General features: G+C 40.4%; 2 protein-coding genes across 11 annotated transcripts in view; both read right to left on the minus strand.

Moving 5' to 3' along the window:
* Window positions 1-4024: 4024 nt before the first annotated feature.
* Window positions 4025-8951, minus strand: LOC125766106 (inhibitor of Bruton tyrosine kinase). The gene is made up of 6 exons (XM_049431746.1): window positions 8445-8951; window positions 7824-8372; window positions 7663-7763; window positions 7267-7581; window positions 6031-6915; window positions 4025-5952 (listed from the first exon to the last, which is right to left on the minus strand). Exons 1-6 carry the CDS (start codon window positions 8823-8825, stop codon window positions 4167-4169), a joined length of 4017 nt encoding a protein of 1338 aa, XP_049287703.1. The 5' UTR covers window positions 8826-8951; the 3' UTR covers window positions 4025-4166.
* Window positions 8952-9002: 51 nt separating this feature from the next.
* The window catches only part of LOC125766100 (ankyrin-3-like), a 54986-nt gene continuing 42891 nt past the window's right edge, over window positions 9003-21097 (minus strand). For 5 of the 10 annotated variants that reach the window (XM_049431711.1, XM_049431709.1, XM_049431708.1 and 2 more), the window contains 9 exons: window positions 20969-21064; window positions 19983-20207; window positions 18204-19897; window positions 17862-18131; window positions 14851-15981; window positions 13296-13613; window positions 12152-12287; window positions 11933-12080; window positions 9003-11731 (listed from right to left, as the gene is read on the minus strand). In XM_049431711.1, coding sequence (XP_049287668.1) covers window positions 11423-11731; window positions 11933-12080; window positions 12152-12287; window positions 13296-13613; window positions 14851-15981; window positions 17862-18131; window positions 18204-19897; window positions 19983-20207; window positions 20969-21064 — 4327 coding nt within the window. In that variant the 3' untranslated portion in view covers window positions 9003-11422. The remainder of the gene's footprint in view (window positions 11732-11932; window positions 12081-12151; window positions 12288-13295; window positions 13614-14850; window positions 15982-17861; window positions 18132-18203; window positions 19898-19982; window positions 20208-20968; window positions 21065-21097) is intronic. The other 5 variants (XM_049431712.1, XM_049431714.1, XM_049431718.1 and 2 more) reach the window with 5 other exon arrangements.

Here is a 21097-nt window from a genome sequence, read left to right on the forward strand (position 1 = left end):
TGCAACTAATAGGAAAACATGTATAGGGCAATTGTTGGCTGCGGTGGACAGCTTAAACGAGTTACAACGCGCATAACATAATAACGTACACTGGAGATAGACCGAAACCGGTAGACATGGATGGAGAAGTCGATGCTCAAATGCAGTATTTAATATGCTCTGAACTTATCAATGCAGAGCCAGAAGGAATTGAATGTGGTGTTTGTATCGACAACAACGCCCAACATGCAACAGTGAATCTGCTGAATGGTATGAGTTGAAAAGTGTAAGAATATTCGCTGAGACAAGCAACCAGCTAAAGTAATGATAAATGAACCAGATGAAGTAATGGGGAAGCGACCCGAACCAACAATCGTGAATGATGGAAAGATTAAGAAGATTTACCCAAGCATGCACGCACAATAATGCGTATAAAAAGGTGCATTGTGGTATAGAATAAAAGAAAATATCTAATTGCAAAAAATCGCAACAAAACACAGGTACATAGCGTACTCTGCTACGCAAAACAAACGTAGAAAATATTATGAAACACGGGATAAACGCAACAGCAAGCAAAACGCATTATACATATATCGCCTCTGTGCCGCTATTTATACATTTATTCTATCAAAACAAGTAACACGGATTAGTAAGGAAGTGAAGCATCGTTAACTTGCATGCAGATCGAAAAAAACACACGACATAACGACTATCCGAGTTTTGATTATTCCTTTTTACTCTCTTTCGACTTATAGCATGAGTTACGACAAGAAGGCAAAGAGGAAAGGGGAGAAAATGCTAGTTTATTATAAAGATATAAGTACTCCCATATATAAAAATACATATATTTACAAGTTTCTTTACGCTTTTGTGAGGGCAAATGATATAAATAGGAAAGACAGGAATGAAATGGATCTAAAAGGCTTTTGTCGCTTATGGGGGAAGGGTTAAGGATTAAGAAGTAAGGAATGCGAGAAGTTCGAGATTGGTGAACTGTAGAAGTGCGTGCTATAGGGTGAGAATCGTAACGCTGATAAGTGCTTTGCTGAAAGAAATGAAAAAAAGAAGTTACAGGAAAAGATGAGTCAGTTCGCACAAGTTCACCAAAGATAGCTTTGTTTGAATCTTTGTGTGGCGATCACTTTTGCCTAGTCTTCGAGAAAAAGGCTGCTGCTTTTTGTAAATGTTCTAACTTTTTTTTATGTTTATGTAACGTTTTCGCTCCGGTTGCTCGTTACCGCTGGGTTTAGCTGATAAACGATACGGAACGGAACCAACGTTCGATTGAATCGCCTTTTGTGTAATAAATATAATCAGCGTATAAAAGTGATGGATAAAGTGAATGTGTGTGATACAAAGACCGTATGATCAAGGCGTTGTTCGATCGAAATTTATCCTTCACACTTGGATCAACAACGGCTGCTTATCAAACAGAGCAAAACGAAAGTTTGAAAAAAAAAACAACCCAAATAAATATGATCGTTCGAGCGAGTATAAACATACATATTGAAATAAACTTATATTGTGCGTGTAGGGGCTTTTCGTGCATTTTTACAAAACGAAAACGACATATTGCGTTCGATGTTAGGATACATCTGATAAAGCTCTCATTTTCGTTTGCGATGCGAGTGCCAGTGTTTGCTGCACACGAGTGATTATAGGTTCGACTGTTTTATTTCATTTGTCTGCACAATCTCGCCAACTCCATTCGCCGTGCTTCACTGAAATAGCTCGATACAAAGGTATATTGCATTGATGCTGAAATGCTTGCCAGAATCTGCCGTAAGGAGTGAATGATAGGCTGCACTGTTCCTCGGACATGTCTGCATGCGATGGTGAAATAAAGAAATTGTAGGTAATTCTTTTTCCAAGCATTTCTTTAATGTATTGTGGAAGATAAACAGTTTTTGAATTGTATTGATACAGCACATTCAATATTTATTTGCGAAAGAATGTCTTGCTGTTGGATGGAAACTAAGAACAAGCGTGCATCAGTTTGGAAAACTGCATTAACGATTTCCGATACTAATGGTACACGAGCTTCTGTGTGGTGTAAGCTTCAAGAAGCTGCCTCTTGAGTCGGAACATTCCGCGAAATGCAATAGAACAGCTATGAGAACAGTAAACCATTAATAACAACGCAATGCGGTTTTTATGCAAGCGAACAAGCACAAAGTTAAGAAAAGCATACACAACGCTAGCATATAAAAGCAAGCATCAAAATGTAGTATCGGAAGTGTTAGCTAGAATCACTATTAAGATATGCAACTACAATAGGTATTCGGATGTCACCTTGTGAGCAAAAGCAGGTGAGGCGCAAACAATGCAAATAATCCAATGAGGGCGATCGTACTACAAAAATGGTAACTTTTTCCACCCAAAACCTAAACAAAAGAACAAGTGTTGGATACAAATATCATCACAATATAATAAGACAAAAGACAACACACAAATGTTTAGTGCGTGTGTAAGATCAAGAAGTGAACAGTCCATCACACTATTGGCGTACCCTTTACAAAGGAGTTGATAATGATAGAAGAAAAAAACATACATATATATGCCAGAAATGCTATAACACAAAATAAATCAATCCAACCACGATGACATACACACACATTCCAAGAACACGGTGGAGAACGATGAAAGGAGAAAGAGAAAACGCATACAAAAACCTTGATTTCCAAAATAAAGACAACAAACAACAAAATCAAGAAACAAGTATAAACGACTCTACTTAGATACTTATCCGAAACTATGTGTAAAGTAACCTAAGCGACTTTTTCGATAAAATATTTGTAGAATTTCAATGTGAAGTCGTATGGTACATCGAAATTGGCGTCTTAACGCTGCTTATTGTGTTGGTCTTAGCAAAACGATACGAATCGTCAGTCTTTTTGGTGACATATTTTAAAATTGGTTTATTTTGTGTATGCAAATGTTCAGTTTAGAACCAATAGTACAAAGAGGTCGGCCCGATGGTGCATGTTATAAACGGCGCCATTCCACACGGCTGGACCGGGTTCAAATCCCATCCGGACCGTCCCCCCGTAGCAAGGACTGACTATCCGGCTACGTGGTAAAAATAAGTCTAGTAAGCCAGAAATGACCGGCGTGACCTGTAAGGTCGTTAAAGCCAAGAAGAGAGAGAGTACAAAAAGGTTTAGTAATGTAAATATATATGATCATAAACATTTTTGCATGCTCTAAGAGTGTATCGTTTAAAATGAAATGTTAAGTCCACTATAATCATAGTTGTGCCGTTTACCCTAGTGTAAAGTTCGGCTGTTGCTGCTTTATTACCTTCCATTGGAATATGTTCCAATATGACGTGGATTTCGACTCTGCATCATATATTGCAGACTATTTCGCAGTGCTTCAGTTACACAGGGGTTGAGATGTTGGTTAATCGGTTCTGAACTCTGATATGGATCTTCCCATTTTAGATGTCCATGTTTTTTTGGAGCTATACGTTTGAGTCATTTTTCCTATAACTATCCTTATTGCGAATCTTCGAATGGTGATGTAGACATGATAAAGGCCTGACAATAACAAGCAAATGATCCCTGTTACGGCAAAAACATGTTTATCTAAAGAGTTCTTAAAGTACAATTCTAGCCAGGATACGCTCTAAAATCATGATCTCAAAAAACAAACTGAAAACACACTGGTAGAACAGCAGACAAAAAACATTTCCTACGAAATAAACACAAAAGAAAAACTAACTACGAAAGGACACGGAGCGAAAGGACAGTCAGAAGAAGAAGAAGAACAGCAAAGCAAAGGACGAACAATGGGATCGATTGTTCAAAACAGTATATAAGAGGAACATTTGAGAGGAACTAGTTAGTCAAGATTTAACGTGCTAAGCGTGAGCATCGAGTGTGTCGAATAAGAAATAAACGAAAACCTCACAGCCGTGAAAGTTTATATGTTTTCTTCAAAACAATCCCTTTAGTTAATAACCTATGATAATTTCATTGGGAATGCAAAATTGTGGTCAATTTCCTTTCTCAGTATTTTTAAGGAAATAAGTGTAACAAATATGTACATTGGTACGTCCTTTGTTTTATTACACACAGAAAAAATACAGTAGAAAAAAAACCTGGAACTTCAGGTTTATAGTCTAGTTTAGGGCAATAACCATACAACTAGCTCGCGTTGTATTGCTTTGACTGTCTCTGCTAATTCTATTGATATTGCCATACTGCAAAGTTTGGACCATTTTCCAGCAATGGCGGTCGGTAACGCTCGATCGTGATGCTTTCATCGAACACATGCTCCACGTTGTAGAAAGTGCGCAATTCTTCAATAGCCTGTTCCTCGATTTGCGTCTGAATTAGTGATTTTGATTTGATCTTTTCATAATAACGCTTTTGACGCCGTTCGTCTTCCAAGATTTCGTTGAAATCTTTCTCACCATTGCTATATCGAGAGCTAGATTTCCGTTGCCTTCGTGGTTTGGTGAGGACGGTTGAGCTGTTCTGTTCGGCAGTGTTACTAGACGAAGGTGAACTAATAACTTCCGTCTCGGATCTTTGCTCGTTTGTACTATTCATTCGCTGTCTACGACCAGATGCAGCAGCACCGGATCCCGGCGATGATTCTACATCTTTGAACAAATCCACTGCCGGTACATTGTCCACAATTTTCCACGGGTTGACAGGAATTTGTACGGCAGTGTCAGGTGTTTGCGCTTGACCGTTTGTATCTTGATGTGATGATTTAGCCATCCTAGACTTTTCGGAATTCAGCCGCTTACGCTCTTTTTGCGACAAACGCCCGTCCGTTAGGGTAAAATCACTCAAATTAATTGTTGCTGCCCGTGCAACATTACTGGCCGATTCGTAACCTTCGTCGGGTGAACGCATATGTACAAGCTGGGGCGCTGTAGGACTACGTTCTAACACCGTGCGAAGGTTGGAGAAGCTTTCATTTGTAGGTTGTTTCGCTTCCTCCTTCATCACCTCGTTAGCACGCAATGCTGCAGAAAGTGCAGTTTTTCTTTTCAAATCCGTTGACACGGTTTGCCACGATTTGTTTCCGACCTGTTCATTTGTTACGGAGCGATCGTGAGTGTTGTCGGCTTTTCCGATGGGCGGACTGAAGATAGTAGTATTTGCTGTTTTGCTGGCGGAAACTTTACGTTCCCTCACTGCGGCCGCTTCTTCCAGTACTAATCGCTCTAAATATGCCATTGCTTCCTTTTCATAGTTTCGCTTTTCTCGCTGGAGCTTCGAAAGCGCCGGCATGGTTGCCTGTTTTGATTTCGGAGTTAGTTTTACAGGGCGTTCGGATGCAGTTATCTTGTCAGTTGCCTTTTGTTCGAGATCGATTCGGAAGTCGCTTACAAATTGTTCCAGCTCTTCGTCGCCAATCGCATCGGCGAATGGAGTTATCATGCGATACTCGGAGAGACGAAAGAATTCCTTGTAGAAACGATCAATCTGCGTTAGCATGGTCGGATCCAATTCATCCAAGAGACGCCACTCGAGCAACCGAGCAAAGTTAACGCTGACAAACTGCATGCAAACGCTCTTTAGCAGCTCACAGTTGTACTGGTAGGCGAACTCGAGCAACTCACCCACATTTCGTAGGTGCACCCTTTGGCTGAGGATCGTTTCAAAGATACTCTTTAGCTCTTCTATCAGAAACTGATCGCAGATGATAATCATGCTTAGAATAAAGTTTTCCGTGTAACGTTGCCTTCGGACACCTCCGTAATCGTTATCGTACAGGAAGGGTATAATAACGTCCATGTATTCGCGTGGTACCGTTTTTAGGTCTGCCGTTGTGCGCTTTTCAGTCCAACAATGGGAAAACATCATGTTGAAATAGTCGAGCCGTGCAACCAGCACACACTTGTGCGCCCGCAGCTTTTTGTCGTCCTGCAGCTCGATTGTTATATCGTATAACTCTGGGTAGGAATCGAGACGCAGCTTCGGGAAGGGTTCAATGGAAGGCTCATCCTGCAACCTGCAAATACATTTTATCATAAGATTAGAAGTCCCACAACTAATAACGTATACGATAGTTATCTACCTTTTTACTTACTTTTTAAGCGAGTTTGATAGGACGGGCAGCTGAAACTTATCGAACTGTTCTTTCAGCTGCTTGCACACGGCTCTTAATTCCGAGAGATCGACTTTGCTTCCGATCTCACCAGTGCCTGCTTTCCTCGCCAATCGTTCAACATCCGCACGTGCGATGACTTGATTCGTGTAAAAGAAACGCATGATTAACCGAAAAGCTCCTATCGTGATACCCTCAAAACCATGATCCTTCAACACGAATTCTTTTTCCGCAGGAAACTCCTGCAACATTTTCCTTAGAGAGTCCGAACGATGATACAGAATGAATCGATGACTAGCAAATGGTTCATTTTCCACGTATAATACCACATCGTGTACGCCGTCCATTTCGGTTGCGTCCGCCAGCAGTGTACCATAGTCGTAGTTCGATTCTACCAACTCCGGTACGCAAAAGCAGCGCCGTGTATTTTCCACCAAAGCGGCATAATTCTCGCCCTCGGCGTCACACGTAAAATCGATAACGTTGCTTAAATTCCGCACACGCCGTAGTTCTATGCGGCTTTGCAGCGTATCACATAGTTCCTTACGGATGTACGTTTCCTTAAATTCGCTGTACTGATGTTTACTCGTCCGTGGTAGCTTGTTGGTAATGATGCCCTGGTACAGATTGCCGAGTAGCAGAACCAGCGCGTGCTGTTGCGAACACCAGCGTATCTTTTCCACCTCGAGGTTTCGCGATTGGGCAAATACGCAACGCACAAACTGCTGGCAGTCTTCGTACCAAATGTAGATGTTTCGTGACGCTGTAAACACGATCACTCGCAGATCTCCAGAACGTTTCGCCACATCGTCCTGATCGGTTTGCAATTCGCCACCCGTTACCGATAGACATTCTATTTTTTCAAGCCTAGAAATAACAATTTTAAAATTGAGTCATAAATTACTTAATGTATCATATTTGTAATAACCGTTAATTTATCGGATTATTTAAGGGTAAATTAGCAGTCGTTAATTTACCCATTCGACAAGTTTAAGTGAACTGAGGAGGTATGCTATTTACCAATAAATTAAACAGTAAAATTAATGAAAATCCTTCACTGGGCAAACTTCATTACATGAATAAATGTTATAAGTTGTTATGGCGCGCCTCTGCAACTCATGAATAACACATTCTGATGAAGCAAACTGCTTGAATGGATAAATTAACAGATCGCGCTTCTTTACTGGATTCATACCCATCGTGCTCGACCGTACTTACAATGGTTTTTTGTACGTTTTCACTTTGAAGCCACTAAAAATGTGGAGAAAATTTTTCATCGTGTACACGACGATGGCTGCATTGCTTGAGTCGATCAGCTTGATCGTTGTGTCACGCTTTACAGCACTACCATCATCTTTGAGCGTTGATCCTTCTGGTATAAGTGGGATTGGCTTGGGAAGCACGATCATGTCACTACGGGAATCACGTTTGATTCCGAACTGGCCACCATTCAGTCCCCACACATAGATGTCCGCGTCCAGTACAGCAATTGAGTGATAGTCCTTCGCTATGACACGATTAATTGTTTTCCCTCTGTAAGCACATACAAACACAAACATGCTCAACGTTCAAAGCAATTGGGTAAGTAAGGAAAAGTAAAGTTGCTCATCTTACGATAAATTGGATTGACCCGTAATTTCCTTGAACGTAAGCAGATTGGGTGGCGTTGCTTTAAGCCCTAGCTGGCAGTGTTTATTCTCTCCGCAAGCGTAAATCTGCAATTCGTGAAAGGAAACTTCAAAGTGTTTGTCGGTAATCAGCGGTTAATCGCCTACATGATTACTATTCGTGAGGATGAGCGTGTGGTGCTTCGCCGCAGTCACATCTGTTATACGTTCATCGTCTTTCAGTGGGACAGGCACCTTCATCGGATACGCTATAGTGTCCTCCATGCCTAGGCCAAGCCGTCCGCCAACACCATGGCCGGCCACGAACAGTTCACCCACCCTGTGCGTCAAGAACACGCTGTGGTACGAACTAATTTCCAGCTTTTTGATTGTGGTACGCGTTTTGCGGAAAAACTCCATACTTTCGGGATTGCTCTTGTCTTGTGCATTCCCGATGCCCAGGTTGTAGTTTTTGTTTTGTCCCCAGATCATTAGTTCCGGTCCTAGCGCAACACCACATCCCCCATCGTTTACAGTGACTTGCTGTTCCGAAACATTACTGCACAGCTGTATTGGATTAACAAAGTCTTCATCTGGTGCATCGAGCGGAGCGCCATGCTTCACTAGTACAACAGCAGACCCGATGCAGCCATAGTACATGGCCCGGTGCAAAGCTGTGTGACCAGACTCGAGATCCTTCAGCGTCAGGCTGGCACCCTGAAAAGAGGACCACAAGCGGTACGTAAACAATCATCATCGTTTATCATCGAGCGATATAAGGTATCGTACCTGATTTATTAACCATTCGACAAGCGCGGAACGACCAACCGATGCGGCCATATGCAGAGCCGATCGACCACAATCATCGACGACGTGCGCAAAGTTGCGACATGTTTTGGCAATGTATGCCGCCAGCAACTCATCGGAAATAGCGCGTTTCGTAAGGGCGGCTGTAATGGCGTTTCCATGGCTCACTAAACGACACTTTTTCGTGCACTCATAATCGTAATCGGATATGGTAAACATCGATTCACATAAAATAGGCAATGTACACTGTTTCGTACTTTCCAAACACAACACCATAACAAAACACCGCAAAAGATGCCAACACGAAACTCTGAACCGCTGTCTTTTTTTTTGACCAACTGACAGGAAAACATCCAACAACATCGACTTATAGCACCAGATTCAAAACTTGCAGTCAATCCCGGTGCTGCCAAGGTTTCGACACATTAACGAACATTTTCAAATGTTGTGATTGGCAAACACGTGGTACACCGGCAACATATTTCGGAGCCTTGTGAAATTCGGATAGGTACGACCCATACTCTGCAAAATAAAACACTCTTTGTACGTGATCTAAGACTGTGATCGATTGAATATATTTCTTAACCATGAGTTCGTGTGTTTAGGTCACAAAGTTATTTGTTTTGTATTTGCTGCGTTGAAATGATATTTTGAAATACAAGAATGGATGCCGTGAGCATCCTATAGCATAAAACAATCGATCGATACCCATTGTACACTTTCGAAATGCTTCTCCGCTCATTGCCTTATGTGTGACAGGGGTACATATTCTTCTCATCGTGCATAGCTAGAGAAAGGGTTGCGGTTACTGGCTACTTAGCACACAACATTGCGTTTGATCGCTCGATCAATCAAGTGCAGCGATTTATTCCGTTATGCTTTTTTTTTCATTTGCTTTTGTGTTTACGCATTTACTGCAATCGTTTTGTAAATAAACTCTATACACAAGTAAAAAATATAGTATCGTACTTCCATCATTCTTTGTTTTGATTTCTTTTTTTTGTCATTATTATCAATAAATTTTACTTTCCTTTGTTCTTGTTTCGGATTTCCTCTTGTCCGCTTGTTTTAAAAATTACACATGCATACACTGCGCAATCTTCTATCCAGAACGATACACGACCACTTTTACATTCAGCCAACAAACAGTTGAAAGCCAACACTTTTGATCTATTGTTTCGTAGCAGTTTAATAAATAGTTTAATCGGATTAAAACTAATCATTACACTCAAGATACCGATGAACCACATTTCTAGCTGCCAAACATTGTAGAACACCGTATAGAGTGCTATTTGCGTGATTTCTTTAGAAGTCTGCAATCAATTACACAATAAAATACAACGAAACAGAAATCTTAATTCATACGATCTTTACACGTAATCAAATAAACGCTACAGTTCGAAAACATGATTCGTTCCACTTTTTTCCACTAATTTGAAATCACTGGTAAAATAGAATTAGACGAAGATGGTAGCAATAAAAATACAAACACTAAATTTGCAAAAAACAATTACATTATCAACACTATAAGCCTAAAACTGCACGCATAATAAATATAATAATTATTAAAACGAAAAAAAAACTTGCATAAAAAAATCTCCGATACAAATGTACGTTTCACAATACACGCTGACAATTAGTTCAAATTCTTTAAATTAAATGTTTGCCCAAAACATGTTGCTCTTGGTCGGGAGCACTCTTTCTGCTTCTTCACAGACGTGAATGATAAGCAAAAGCGATAAAATGTGTGTGTGTATGTTTTTTTTGTTGCACTAGCATCATTATCGATATATAGTTTCTGCGAGAAGCTTTTCAACTTTTCCTACAACTATCGAGAGGATGCTAAAGTCCGGCGTCAGATCAGGCTACGCGAGTAGTAGTGCTTGAATTGGTTCCAATTATCCGAATGTTTGCTTAAATAAATGCCAATCCATCTTCAACTAGATATCGTTCTGCTTTCCATCTGGCGTATACGGTCGGTCAAGCTGTACGCTCGTTTCAAGAATTATGTTCTAACCGTCCAATGGGTAAAGCTAATACATCTCGTTTGCATTATGTGTTGAAACTGCCTGGTGTGCCTTAAGCCTACGATAAATATGTATATGAATAACCACCTAGGATTCCGAGGGTTGCGGTTTGTTCTGAATCTTTGTGTGCACAACTAACTAGAGTTTTGTAGTTACATGATGTTTGCAGCTTTCCGACGCATTGCACTAAATATAGTGACATTTTCTATAGTGGCTCTCACTTATATTGCATGACATTTTGTACGATAAGCTTAATTCCTTTAATATTTGTTTTTCTGATTTAATCTTCACACTTTTTGCCAATATCGACCAGTCGAATTCGATCATTCCAGGAAGCAGTTAATTTACGCTAACAACTTGTGTAATGTTTGTGATTCCTCAATTTTTCTTCTTTCATGCTGTGTGATACTTTCTATTAAAACTTATTTATGCTTCTTCGTTATCAATGTTTCAAAAATATGATGCAAATGGAACAAATGTCCGTAAGCATAGAGTGCTAAAAGTATTACGGGACCAGTGTATATATGATTGCGATTTTACAACTCTTATTTCTTGTAGAAAGAGTTGAGTTGAGTTCAGGGACAAACATGTGCATGTGGTTGGTTTTTAGAATCGTTAGCTAAGAAACAGCAAAGCAATAATGAAACCAAAATGGTTCAACAACACATTTTCTAGCATGACTTTCGTTGTCTTTGCGTTTCACCTTGTTGCCGTTAACCGAAAGGTGATGTGGTGGCGAGCACCCAACCACAATACATGCTTGATTTGTGCGCAAAGATTTGTAAGCGCCAGTAAACCTCATTCAAATCGGCTGTTGTTTGCACAACTGTTCAATAGAATCATTAAGAGAATGATGACTTCGGTGAACACACGCGCTGAACTGAATTTGAATCATTCTCATTCTTCCGAATGATGTCGCATAATCGTGCTTATTTAATTCTTTCGCTCCTGGTTCATGAATTCATCCACTTTATTGTTGAGCTCCTTGGCGACACCGTCCAGTGTTCGACCGTCCACCATTTCCGTTACGGTGACGGTCGTTTCCTTTACCATTTCTGGTGCATTTTGTTGAGAGGTGTGTGTCGTAACTGTTGTGATCTTCTGCAGCAACTCATCCTCAGGGAAATCACCATCCGGTGTGAGTGTGATCGTTTTAGTGGTCGTTGTCGTTCGTGTGGTCGAAGTGGCGGTTGTATCGGCACCCGTGTCCGGATCCAACGTAATTAAGGGGTTATTCAACAGCTGAAAAATTCAAGGAACAACGTTAGAGCTATTCATGTTCGATGAGTTTCGCATCAATAGTGCATGACTGAATGTTTCATCGGTAAGATTGGTTCAAATGGTTTTTTTATGGAACTAGTCGAAAAGTTCAATAACAAAATAAAAGCAAAGCCACTATCGGTGAAACGTGAAGTCTTCGAATAACATATTAACTCTTACTACCTGATCCATTTGAACTGACTGTTGTAGCCCCAGCTGTTGTTGGTTCCCCGTTAATTCTTGTTCACGTAACTGCTTTAGTATCTCTTCTTTCATATCTTCCGGAACGTCAAATCTCATCGTAGTGGAGAAGACCGTAGTGCGTACGGTTCTGTAAGTGAGAGGTTGTTAATTAGTACTAGAATGAAGACATTTTTATCGGTCACGTAGCATCGAACGTACCCATCATCTGATTCATCCACAATGGTATTTGTCTCTGTGCGGGTGGTTCCATTGTTTGTTGGAACAGCCGTTCCGATTGGTGGTTCACTTGGCTCCATACCTGCCAGTTGATCATTGTTATGAACAAGATAGTTTTCTGAAATTGAGAATTAAAATCACAGTTTTACAAACGGTATCATATCGACATCTTGCTCACACCATTGCTTAAATGGTAGGTTTTTCTGGCATCAGAGATTAATATGCACCACCAGTTGAGTACCATTGAGCTGTTGTTTAACATTTTCACGACATTTTTATATTGAACGCATGCATTTTTTTAGTTTCTGATTTCATGCGATGTTTGTTATATTAATAACGAAACACTATCAATTAGTACTACTAAGTCGCTTCTAATTTACACCAGCGACAACTTTAGTTTTATATCAGGGTAAGATTTGTTAACACACTCTTCTATTCATTAATAATAGCAATTCTACTGTCTTTATGTAAGTCTTAATGTACTACAGGACATTCTGTTCTAAACATCATTTGCCAAATGCATGCAACAGTTTTAGTGGTGCAAAAAGATATATGTTCATGATATTTGTATTGTATTGGTGCTCATATGCTTAGCACGTTTGGGTGTGAAGATTTATATTTATCGAGAACGATATATTACGCACGAGCATTAGTAATACACACGTACTAAACGAAACAGTTTAGAAAATAGAACATCATTATTAATTCGAGGCAATATGTTATGGCAAAGGAAGGAAAGGTGAAGGAACACTTTTTTTTTTGTTAAATAAAAGTAATCCGTTTAGAGGAATATAGAGGAAAAACATTTAAAAAAAAATTAAATAACAAAAAAAAAAGAAAAACTTTAACATAACTAGCAAAAAGACACGGCACAATCATAAAAAAGGAGATTAGTAAACTCAGCACTAATACAAAAGGAGAGAAGAACATTCAATCACCAAAAAACGACACCGAACCGTTTGAAACAAGTCAAAGGGTATTTGTATAGAGATAGACAGAAAACAGTCGACATAGAAAGAAGTGCTAAAAAATTCAAAGTACAAGGAGCGGCAAATAGTGACATAGTAGAAAGCAATCGGACAATGTAGCAAAGTAGGACTGAAAGGGTAGTAAGTTCTCTACATACTAATTTCTGTACTGCCTTCTGCTAGGCCCGATCCCATTTGAACCAGTACAGAGCCACCACCACGAATTTCAGTATTGTCGATGTCAGATTCGTTCGCTTCATCCTCATCACCGTCTTCACTGTGGACAGTAAGATCGATCAACATGTCCTCCGCTATCTGCGGAGGCTTTTCGTCATCGATCAGATCGTTGGACACTTGGGTTACGATTACCGCCACACGCGAGGAGGTAACGGTGGGCGAAGGGTGTGAATCCTCAGCGATAGCAGTGTCCGTTTCCGGGTTAACACCACCCACTTGCTGGTTGATGTTGACTTTACCTTAGGTGGGAAAATTGAGGATAGAATAATTTGGAAGACAAGAATTTTGAGCGTGTTTTTCTCGATTAAAAGCAGCAACAATGTAACATGAAAACGGGTATAGCAAGGTACACCGAGAAGTTTTTGAGCCATATAGCAGTAATTGAAGAAGAATGTCACTAAATAAAGGATATAATCAACATTGGCAGCCTTTTAGCTTTCCTATTGGCACCTCAACACAAATTCTTCTTACATTGGTATTTAAAACAGCACGTTTTTTTAAACTAATTATTACATTCGTACATATAATTGAACTTGTGTTGCAAAACCTAACTACCATCACCGGCAAAAGCAAGCGGTTGAACAGTGTGTTACGGTTTGCAAATAAAATTCCTACATAACCGTTTAAAACAGAAAACAATCCTGGATAATTGGTATAACAGTTAGTACAGCATAATAGGAGAAAACTACAAAAACAACCCTTTACTGTACATAGAAAACTTTGCCTAAACAACCAAGAGACTCAAAAACAACAACTTAAACCACGAAATGAACCAAAATAATATTTAAAAAAAACTTCTAGTTAAAGCCTGAAAGCACTAATTGATTCCATATCATAACATCCGTGAGATACCTTTTCCTGATTCATATGGTTATTTACTCATGGGTTACAATTACATCCACCTTCTTGCACGTGTTAAACAATAATAATCGCAATTGTACCAAACCGAAGCTATGATAAAGTTAAATGAATGTGTGTATGTGTGTGTGTGTGCTAGCGTTTTTTTTATTTTTACTATGCCCTTATGTGATACGATGAAGAAAAAATTTCGATATCTCCTGCCACTTCTACGGAGTTGCCAAAATATCATCTTTTCACAGGGGGCGCATACGTAAACAGTTTTACAACACCATATAACGCACGTAGGACAAGTGAAACGGAAAAGGATGATCGCTAATGTGAAAGGCAAATGATATATCGACCAAAAAACAAAACTGCAAAAGGTGAAATGAAACGGTGTGGTAGGAATGAATGATCAAGGAAATATTCTTCGATTGGGTTTGTAGTGTTTACTGTTGGAGTTACTGTTGTAACATATGACAAAAAGGAAAACATGAATGAATTAACTGCCAAGGAGGGGGACATGTATTTTTGCCAATGGATAAGAAGGGAAGTGAGAGGTGTGATAGTTCAAAGCTCGCAAATGAACAGCAAGAGAAGAGAGAAGAGTGGGTGTGAGCTGGGTGCGCCATTTACCTGTTTCATCGTCATCGCTCAGTTCGCCTGCCGTTTCGTGCAGGGCAACGTCTGATCCGCTCGATGATCCCGGTCCTGTACGGATAGAGAAATTGTTGCTGGTACTGCTGGAGGGTGGCTGCGCCGGTGGCGGAGTTGGCTGGCAGATAGTTATCGCTGGACTGGTGCTGTTGTCGTCCTTCAGCACGACCGATTCATCCTCGGTAATCGTAAGCCCGGTAGGCATCGTTTTTGTTCGCAACGTGCGTCTTACGATCGATGTCGATCCGGATTGTTCACGGCGCCGTTGTTGAGGATCTTCTTCACTTTCTGAACTACTACTACCACCGACAATGAAGCGCTTCTGGACATCTGCTCCAGCGTTCGAAGACGACTGAGCGACTGTATACCCTTCGAGATCTTTTTCTTCGGGCGGAGATGGATCTTCCAGCACGCTGGACGATCGTCGATCATCGTCGCTCGTTAATTCATAATCGTAGTGTTCTTCCGTGATGATCACCAAGTTGCTGTTATCGTCTTCATCTGTCACTACTCCACCCGTAGCTTGCTCCTTCTCCATTTTAGCAAAGTTTTCCGGCGATGTTTGCACGAAAATGAACTCGTCGATGTCACCGGAATAGTCTGCTGGCACTTCGGAGATGTTGTTATCGGACGAGATGATAACAATTTGTTCCGATTTCTTCTGTTCGGTGTCGCCCGGGGTCGAGAGAGATTTTTCATATGTACGGGCACCGAGCGTGAGCCCCTCAGCAACGGGATCAATGTGATCCAAACTGTACCGGCGATCGTTTGAAACGTCCTCCAAATTTACAGATGAAATCTCCACTTGAGGTTGTTGTACATCCGGTTCTGGCACTTCCCACTCGATGTCGCCGACCGTTGGACGTTGCGCGACAGTTTTATTGATTTTAATGTTCACCTTTGAATGTTTCTTTATCGTCTTAACTTTACCACTTTTGTCCGTTTCCAAATCCAGTTCAAATCCTTCGGAATCTTCTTCACGATCACTAACTGCCGAATCGCTGCCAACTGTATCCACCGCCACCGGACCGGCTTCCTCCTCGTCATCGTCATGGGTGTCATGATCTTTGATGGCTTGCTGAATAATTTCTTGCACATCCTCGGCTACTGCTACGACCGAAGTGAAGGAGTTGGAAGGGATGATCGTTTGTTCAGAAGTTGTGTGTGGTTGTTTCATGTCGTGATTACCAAGACAAGTTATATTCGGTTTTAAAGGATTTAGAAGTCGTTCCATTTTAAAATGATTGGCGCCAAAGGTGAATCGAATAATGGTAACGAACGTGGGAGACGGATTTATGATTTGTCGTTGGATAGAATGAAAACACGTGTGATGTTATTAGGGTCATTAAATAGGATACGACGGAAAGAAGTCAATAAAACGAGAAAGAGAGGAAAGAAAACATTCACGTACACAGTGGCTGACAACTAGTGATTTTCTAACAGAAAACATAGGAAATTAAATATAGACAGTATGGAAGGGAGATAGGTATTATGTAAATGATACTGAAAACGTCTTGTGCTGTTGGAAATCTTCGATCAGCTGTGAAAGTGCACGCAGAGCCGAGCAATGGAACAGCGTTTTGAGGACAGAAATGTTATGAAGTATCAGATGAAATTCTTTTTTGGCATTACTCGCAAGATTAAACTCGTAAGTAATTGGTATTCCATATCTATAATGTTTCCTAGCGGTGGATGAAAAACAAACATCTAAACTCTAGTCCGGGCACAAACATTTGATGGAAAAGAAGAAAACACAAAAGGATATAGGCGGACAAACTTTGCTTCTCCAAATCGTTGACAATATTTTCAAACGCTAACATCTACTTCGTATAATTGAATTTTTTTTACAGATTGGAATGTAAGTTCATGAGATACTTAAATGTTTTGTGAAAACTTTTATGAAACGAAACATAAACCAAACAAAAGCAATACTACATACAAGGAAACGAAAAACACGATGTTCACAAACAAGGTATAAAAAACACAAAAAACAAAAATACAAACAATAAACCACAAACGCAAACATACAGTAAGAGAGAAAACAGATTTTAAAATCCAGGAACTTTGATACACTTTTCCCACAGGAGCTCAAAATATTTTCCCCTCATTTGTCGGTTGAAAGAATTTCAAAACTTCTTTCGATATTTACTATCCTACGTAACGCCAAATTTTACAATGTAGATTTTTCCAAAAGAAATACTATCCTTCATCTACTTCAACGAAGAACTATATAGTACAAATATAGAATAATTCACACTTCATCCATGGTTGCAAATTTGTTCACAAGAAGGGACTAGTTCTATCTAGTGGTATGCAAAAACAAACAGAATGTAAAAATCAACGATAGACCCGAAACAATTTTCCCCATTTCTATACAACTTTGCAAAGTGGTTTGGTATTAACTCATCCTACCGATAGATAGAAATATAGATAAAAATCCAAATCTTCTGGATAAATTTAATGATTGAAAAATGGGATAAAAACTATCTAGTTGGGTGGTGAAACAGAAAAGGCAACAAAGCAAATTACACTATTGTTTTGTGTTTCAAACTCATCAATATTCTGAAATGTGTTTCAGAAACACCTTATGGTTATTAAAACACAGAGCACGTGGGCTCATAGTCATTGTAAAATATAACACAAAAGTAATAACAAAAAAATACAATGGAAAAACAGGCAACTCACAGTTAAAGTCAGGTTAGAAAATACGAACGTTTGCAACAACAAAAGAAAAAAAAAACATTAGAACTTAATTATTCAGGCTCAAAAAACAATGGCGAATGTGAAACAGTAGTATTCAAAATTTCACACAAAAAAACAGATTGTATAATTTTTATAGTAGGTAGAAGAGATAAAAATACAGAGAATGAGAACAGTTTCAAATACAGGAAGGGATTGAACTTGAAATGATAATTCAAAGGCGAGTCAGTACTGTATTTCCAAAGAAACAACTCGGATATGATAAAGAGTGTATGGCACACGTCACTTACCATCGTTTCGTCCTTCATCAGTACTCGCCTGACTGCTGTTCTGGCTGACTTGCGTATTGAAATCGGCCGGACTGGGCGGTGGCGTAGAAAGATCTTCCTTTTTTATCGCTGCTATTCCGAGGATTTCGCTCTCGCGGCGAATCTGCTGGAACGCTTCCGTCGTATCTGGCGATACGGAATCCGTTGGCGAACTGTTGTCTGCCGGCATTTGTTTGTGTTTTTCGACTGCTTCGTGTTCTTGTTTTTCTTCGGTTTGCTCGTGTTCGGATTCTGTGTGAGATGCGAACGTACGAATTGAAGATCTGTCGCCAAACCTAGTTTCTATTTGAAATATCCACTTACCGTGCATTGTGCTGCTTGCCGTAGTCATGCCATTCACTTTTGCTGGATCGATTTCATCAAGCCCGTTCATCGAACCAATTTGCCTTTGGGCAACGCGTCGTTCGTACTCATCTGTCACCGGTTCCAAATTCGTAATCGATTTGTTTACGATGTCAGGCCGATTGATTTTGATAAGGGCTTGCTCGAGCACATTACCTGTCGCATCCCTTCCGGCCTGACGCAACCACAGCCGCAACATTACGACTGCTTGCTGAGCTTCGTCGTTCGGATACTCCGTTCTTATCAACTCCACGTCTGACGGTGCAATCGCAAGCTCATCTGCCAACAGTGGCCAATCCGATCCCAACAGATTGCAAATGTCTGTGATCTTTATATCGGCCTTATGTATTTCGCTCGCACCATCTCCGTTCTGGAACGTGAAGTTGAGCGTTTTACCACGGTTGGCAGCTGCGACAATGGCCTGCTGTTCGCTGTTTAGTACCTCGGTCGAGCTCTGATCGAATTCAGAGGTTGTCTCGAGTTCATCCCCTCCGAGACCAAACTTTTCCGATGGGAGTGTGAAGTTAAGCGTGCAGAGTGGGGTTTGAATCGGTTCACCCTTGGCAACTTTGGGATCGTTCATGAACGAGATGCGTCCAAGCAGGTCGTCCAGACTGTTTTTTATCTTAACCGTGAACGTGAGCCGATTTTCTTTAAATGCATTAAACTGCAAGGCAAGCTGTTCGCCAGATTTCATCACCGGTACAATGTTGCCAGCAAATTCGAGATAAATTGTGCGTCCTTCACATACCTCGATGTCTCGCGACTTAGCGATCTCCGTGAAGTGTTCCTGATGCTCGAGCGTTTTGTCCTCCTTGTCATCCGTCATACAGAAAACGCTTAATTTGGCTTCGCTTTGATCTACACGCTTCGCAAAAACGACAAACTTCACCATGAAAGGTACGTGTGCCATCTGTGAGTACAGCTCTGTGGCCATCTTCGTTGCTTCCCCAATGTTACGACAATCCATCAACCAGAAGCGGGCTGACACTGTCGTCGTAAAAGACACACAATCGTTCACGAACGTAAGCGGCGTTGAACCGGTCACATCTTCCCATACAGCCTTGTTCTGACCGCCGGTGATCGAACAAAGCAAACGCAACGTAGGAGCGTTGCCCGAATACTGGTTGATCATACCCGAATTGTAAGCCTTCGGTGCGGGCATACTGAGCGTAATTGCCTTGTGGAACTTGCGCCGACGTGGTTCCACTGTCACTACTGGCGAAACCGCTACACTACGACCTAACAAGTTAGCCGTAGTATTCATGTCAATCGGTTGGGCCTGCAGGCCGACTCGGATTTTCTTCGTGAGCGCGTTCTGCGGGAAAATGGCTTGTACTTGTGGCACAGCCGTAGCTGACACAGTACCACCTTCCGGTCCGATGGCATGAACCTCCTGACGAATACGCGACACAATCGCAAAGTAGTGTGGGAAATCATTGGTCACGATACGTGTAATCCTATTCGTGTGCAGATCCTCTAGCAAGTTCAGTGTGTCACCCTTGAATGTTTCGTTCAGGACTTCGTGAATGGCTTCTTCACTATCATAGAGTGTATGTTCGCGCCAAGTTTCTCCATTATCGGAACGCAGGATAATAATTTCACGTTCCTTGTCGCGCAGTGAAGCAAAATGTGGCACCTCGAGAATGACGGGACTGTAATAAAAAAAAAAACAATTTAACTTTGCTGCTTAAAACGAAAAGCCAGTCAAATCTATCTACCACCAAGCGGTAAACTTACCCCAGGAATTTGGCGCCAACAGGAGCTAGTTCGAGGATACGGCTTATCAGAGCCTCTCCTTCCATCAAGGGCGGACCATTGGTGATGCGCTGAGGTTTCACATATCGACAGGTAATTCTTGTAGGCTGTGCGGCAGATCGCGGTGGTACGATCACACGAACACCACTGTGACGGCAACCACGCATGGCGCCTCCGCGAGCATCAACCAGGAATGACACCAGAAATCTATAAAATTAACATTCCATAGTTTGTAAACAAATGAATAATAATAGTGCATTAGACATTAATTTTACGATGAAACATCGAGTCAAGGTATCGATGCATTTGAGACATATTTTTAATAGGAGAATGTTACTTTCAAATCTTCTACGATGAACATTGATGTATATGAGCACTACGAAAAAGTGATGAAAAGGGATATGCCTATTATGACAACTTTACCGTCACCAACAGAGCAGTAGTTCTTAATAATGTAATATACATACATGGTCTAATCATATGGCTTAATGAAAACAATATGAATATGGAAGTTTAGATCGGAAAAAGGGCAAATTGAATTTTAAATATTGAAAAAATATAACCTTTATGTTAACTACATTTGCTATGGACAATCAGAACGTTTATTAAGGTTAATTAATAAAAAATAGCATTGACTGTAGCCAAACTCTTGATAATCGAAATAATCATGTAATCGATATTTCTAACTTCTACATAATCTACCAACGGTGGACTTTGTAGGTATTTATTTAATGATTATTTACCTATAAGTAATACAGGCATTTCATCAGCGAATAAATTTTTGCATGCAATTTAAAATATTATTAATAATTGTTCAATATTTCTAAACTTAAATCGATTGCTTAAAGGTTAATTGTACACTTCAAAAACACACATGGAAAACTCAAACCAGCCGAATTAATGTGAATTAGTTGTAGTCAATCACTAAAAAACCAAACGAAATAAAAAGCAAAACAAATTTTGTATACCTTTCCCTACACATCGGGACAAACTTTTTCTGATCACCACAATAAATGTTGGCCAATCGATCGATTGTCAACGACAGTGCATCGTTGCTTAGCGACCTACGGATCATGTTTTGGAAGTTCGGTTTGAAA

Source organism: Anopheles funestus, chromosome 2RL, assembly GCF_943734845.2.
Source record: "Anopheles funestus chromosome 2RL, idAnoFuneDA-416_04, whole genome shotgun sequence".
Lineage (NCBI taxonomy): Eukaryota > Metazoa > Arthropoda > Insecta > Diptera > Culicidae > Anopheles > Anopheles funestus.

What these genes read in the sequence shown, in the direction of transcription:
- LOC125766106 (XM_049431746.1), bottom strand. Translation starts at nt 8,825, where the DNA reads ATGTTGTTGGATGTTTTCCTGTCAGTTGGTCAAAAAAAAAGACAGCGG. An exon ending in TCCTCACGAATAGTAATCAT is followed by an intron (nt 7,764 to 7,823) that starts GTAGGCGATTAA and finishes CACGAATTGCAG; the next exon opens with ATTTACGCTTGCGGAGAGAA. An exon ending in CTATCAAACTCGCTTAAAAA is followed by an intron (nt 5,953 to 6,030) that starts GTAAGTAAAAAG and finishes ATGTATTTGCAG; the next exon opens with GTTGCAGGATGAGCCTTCCA.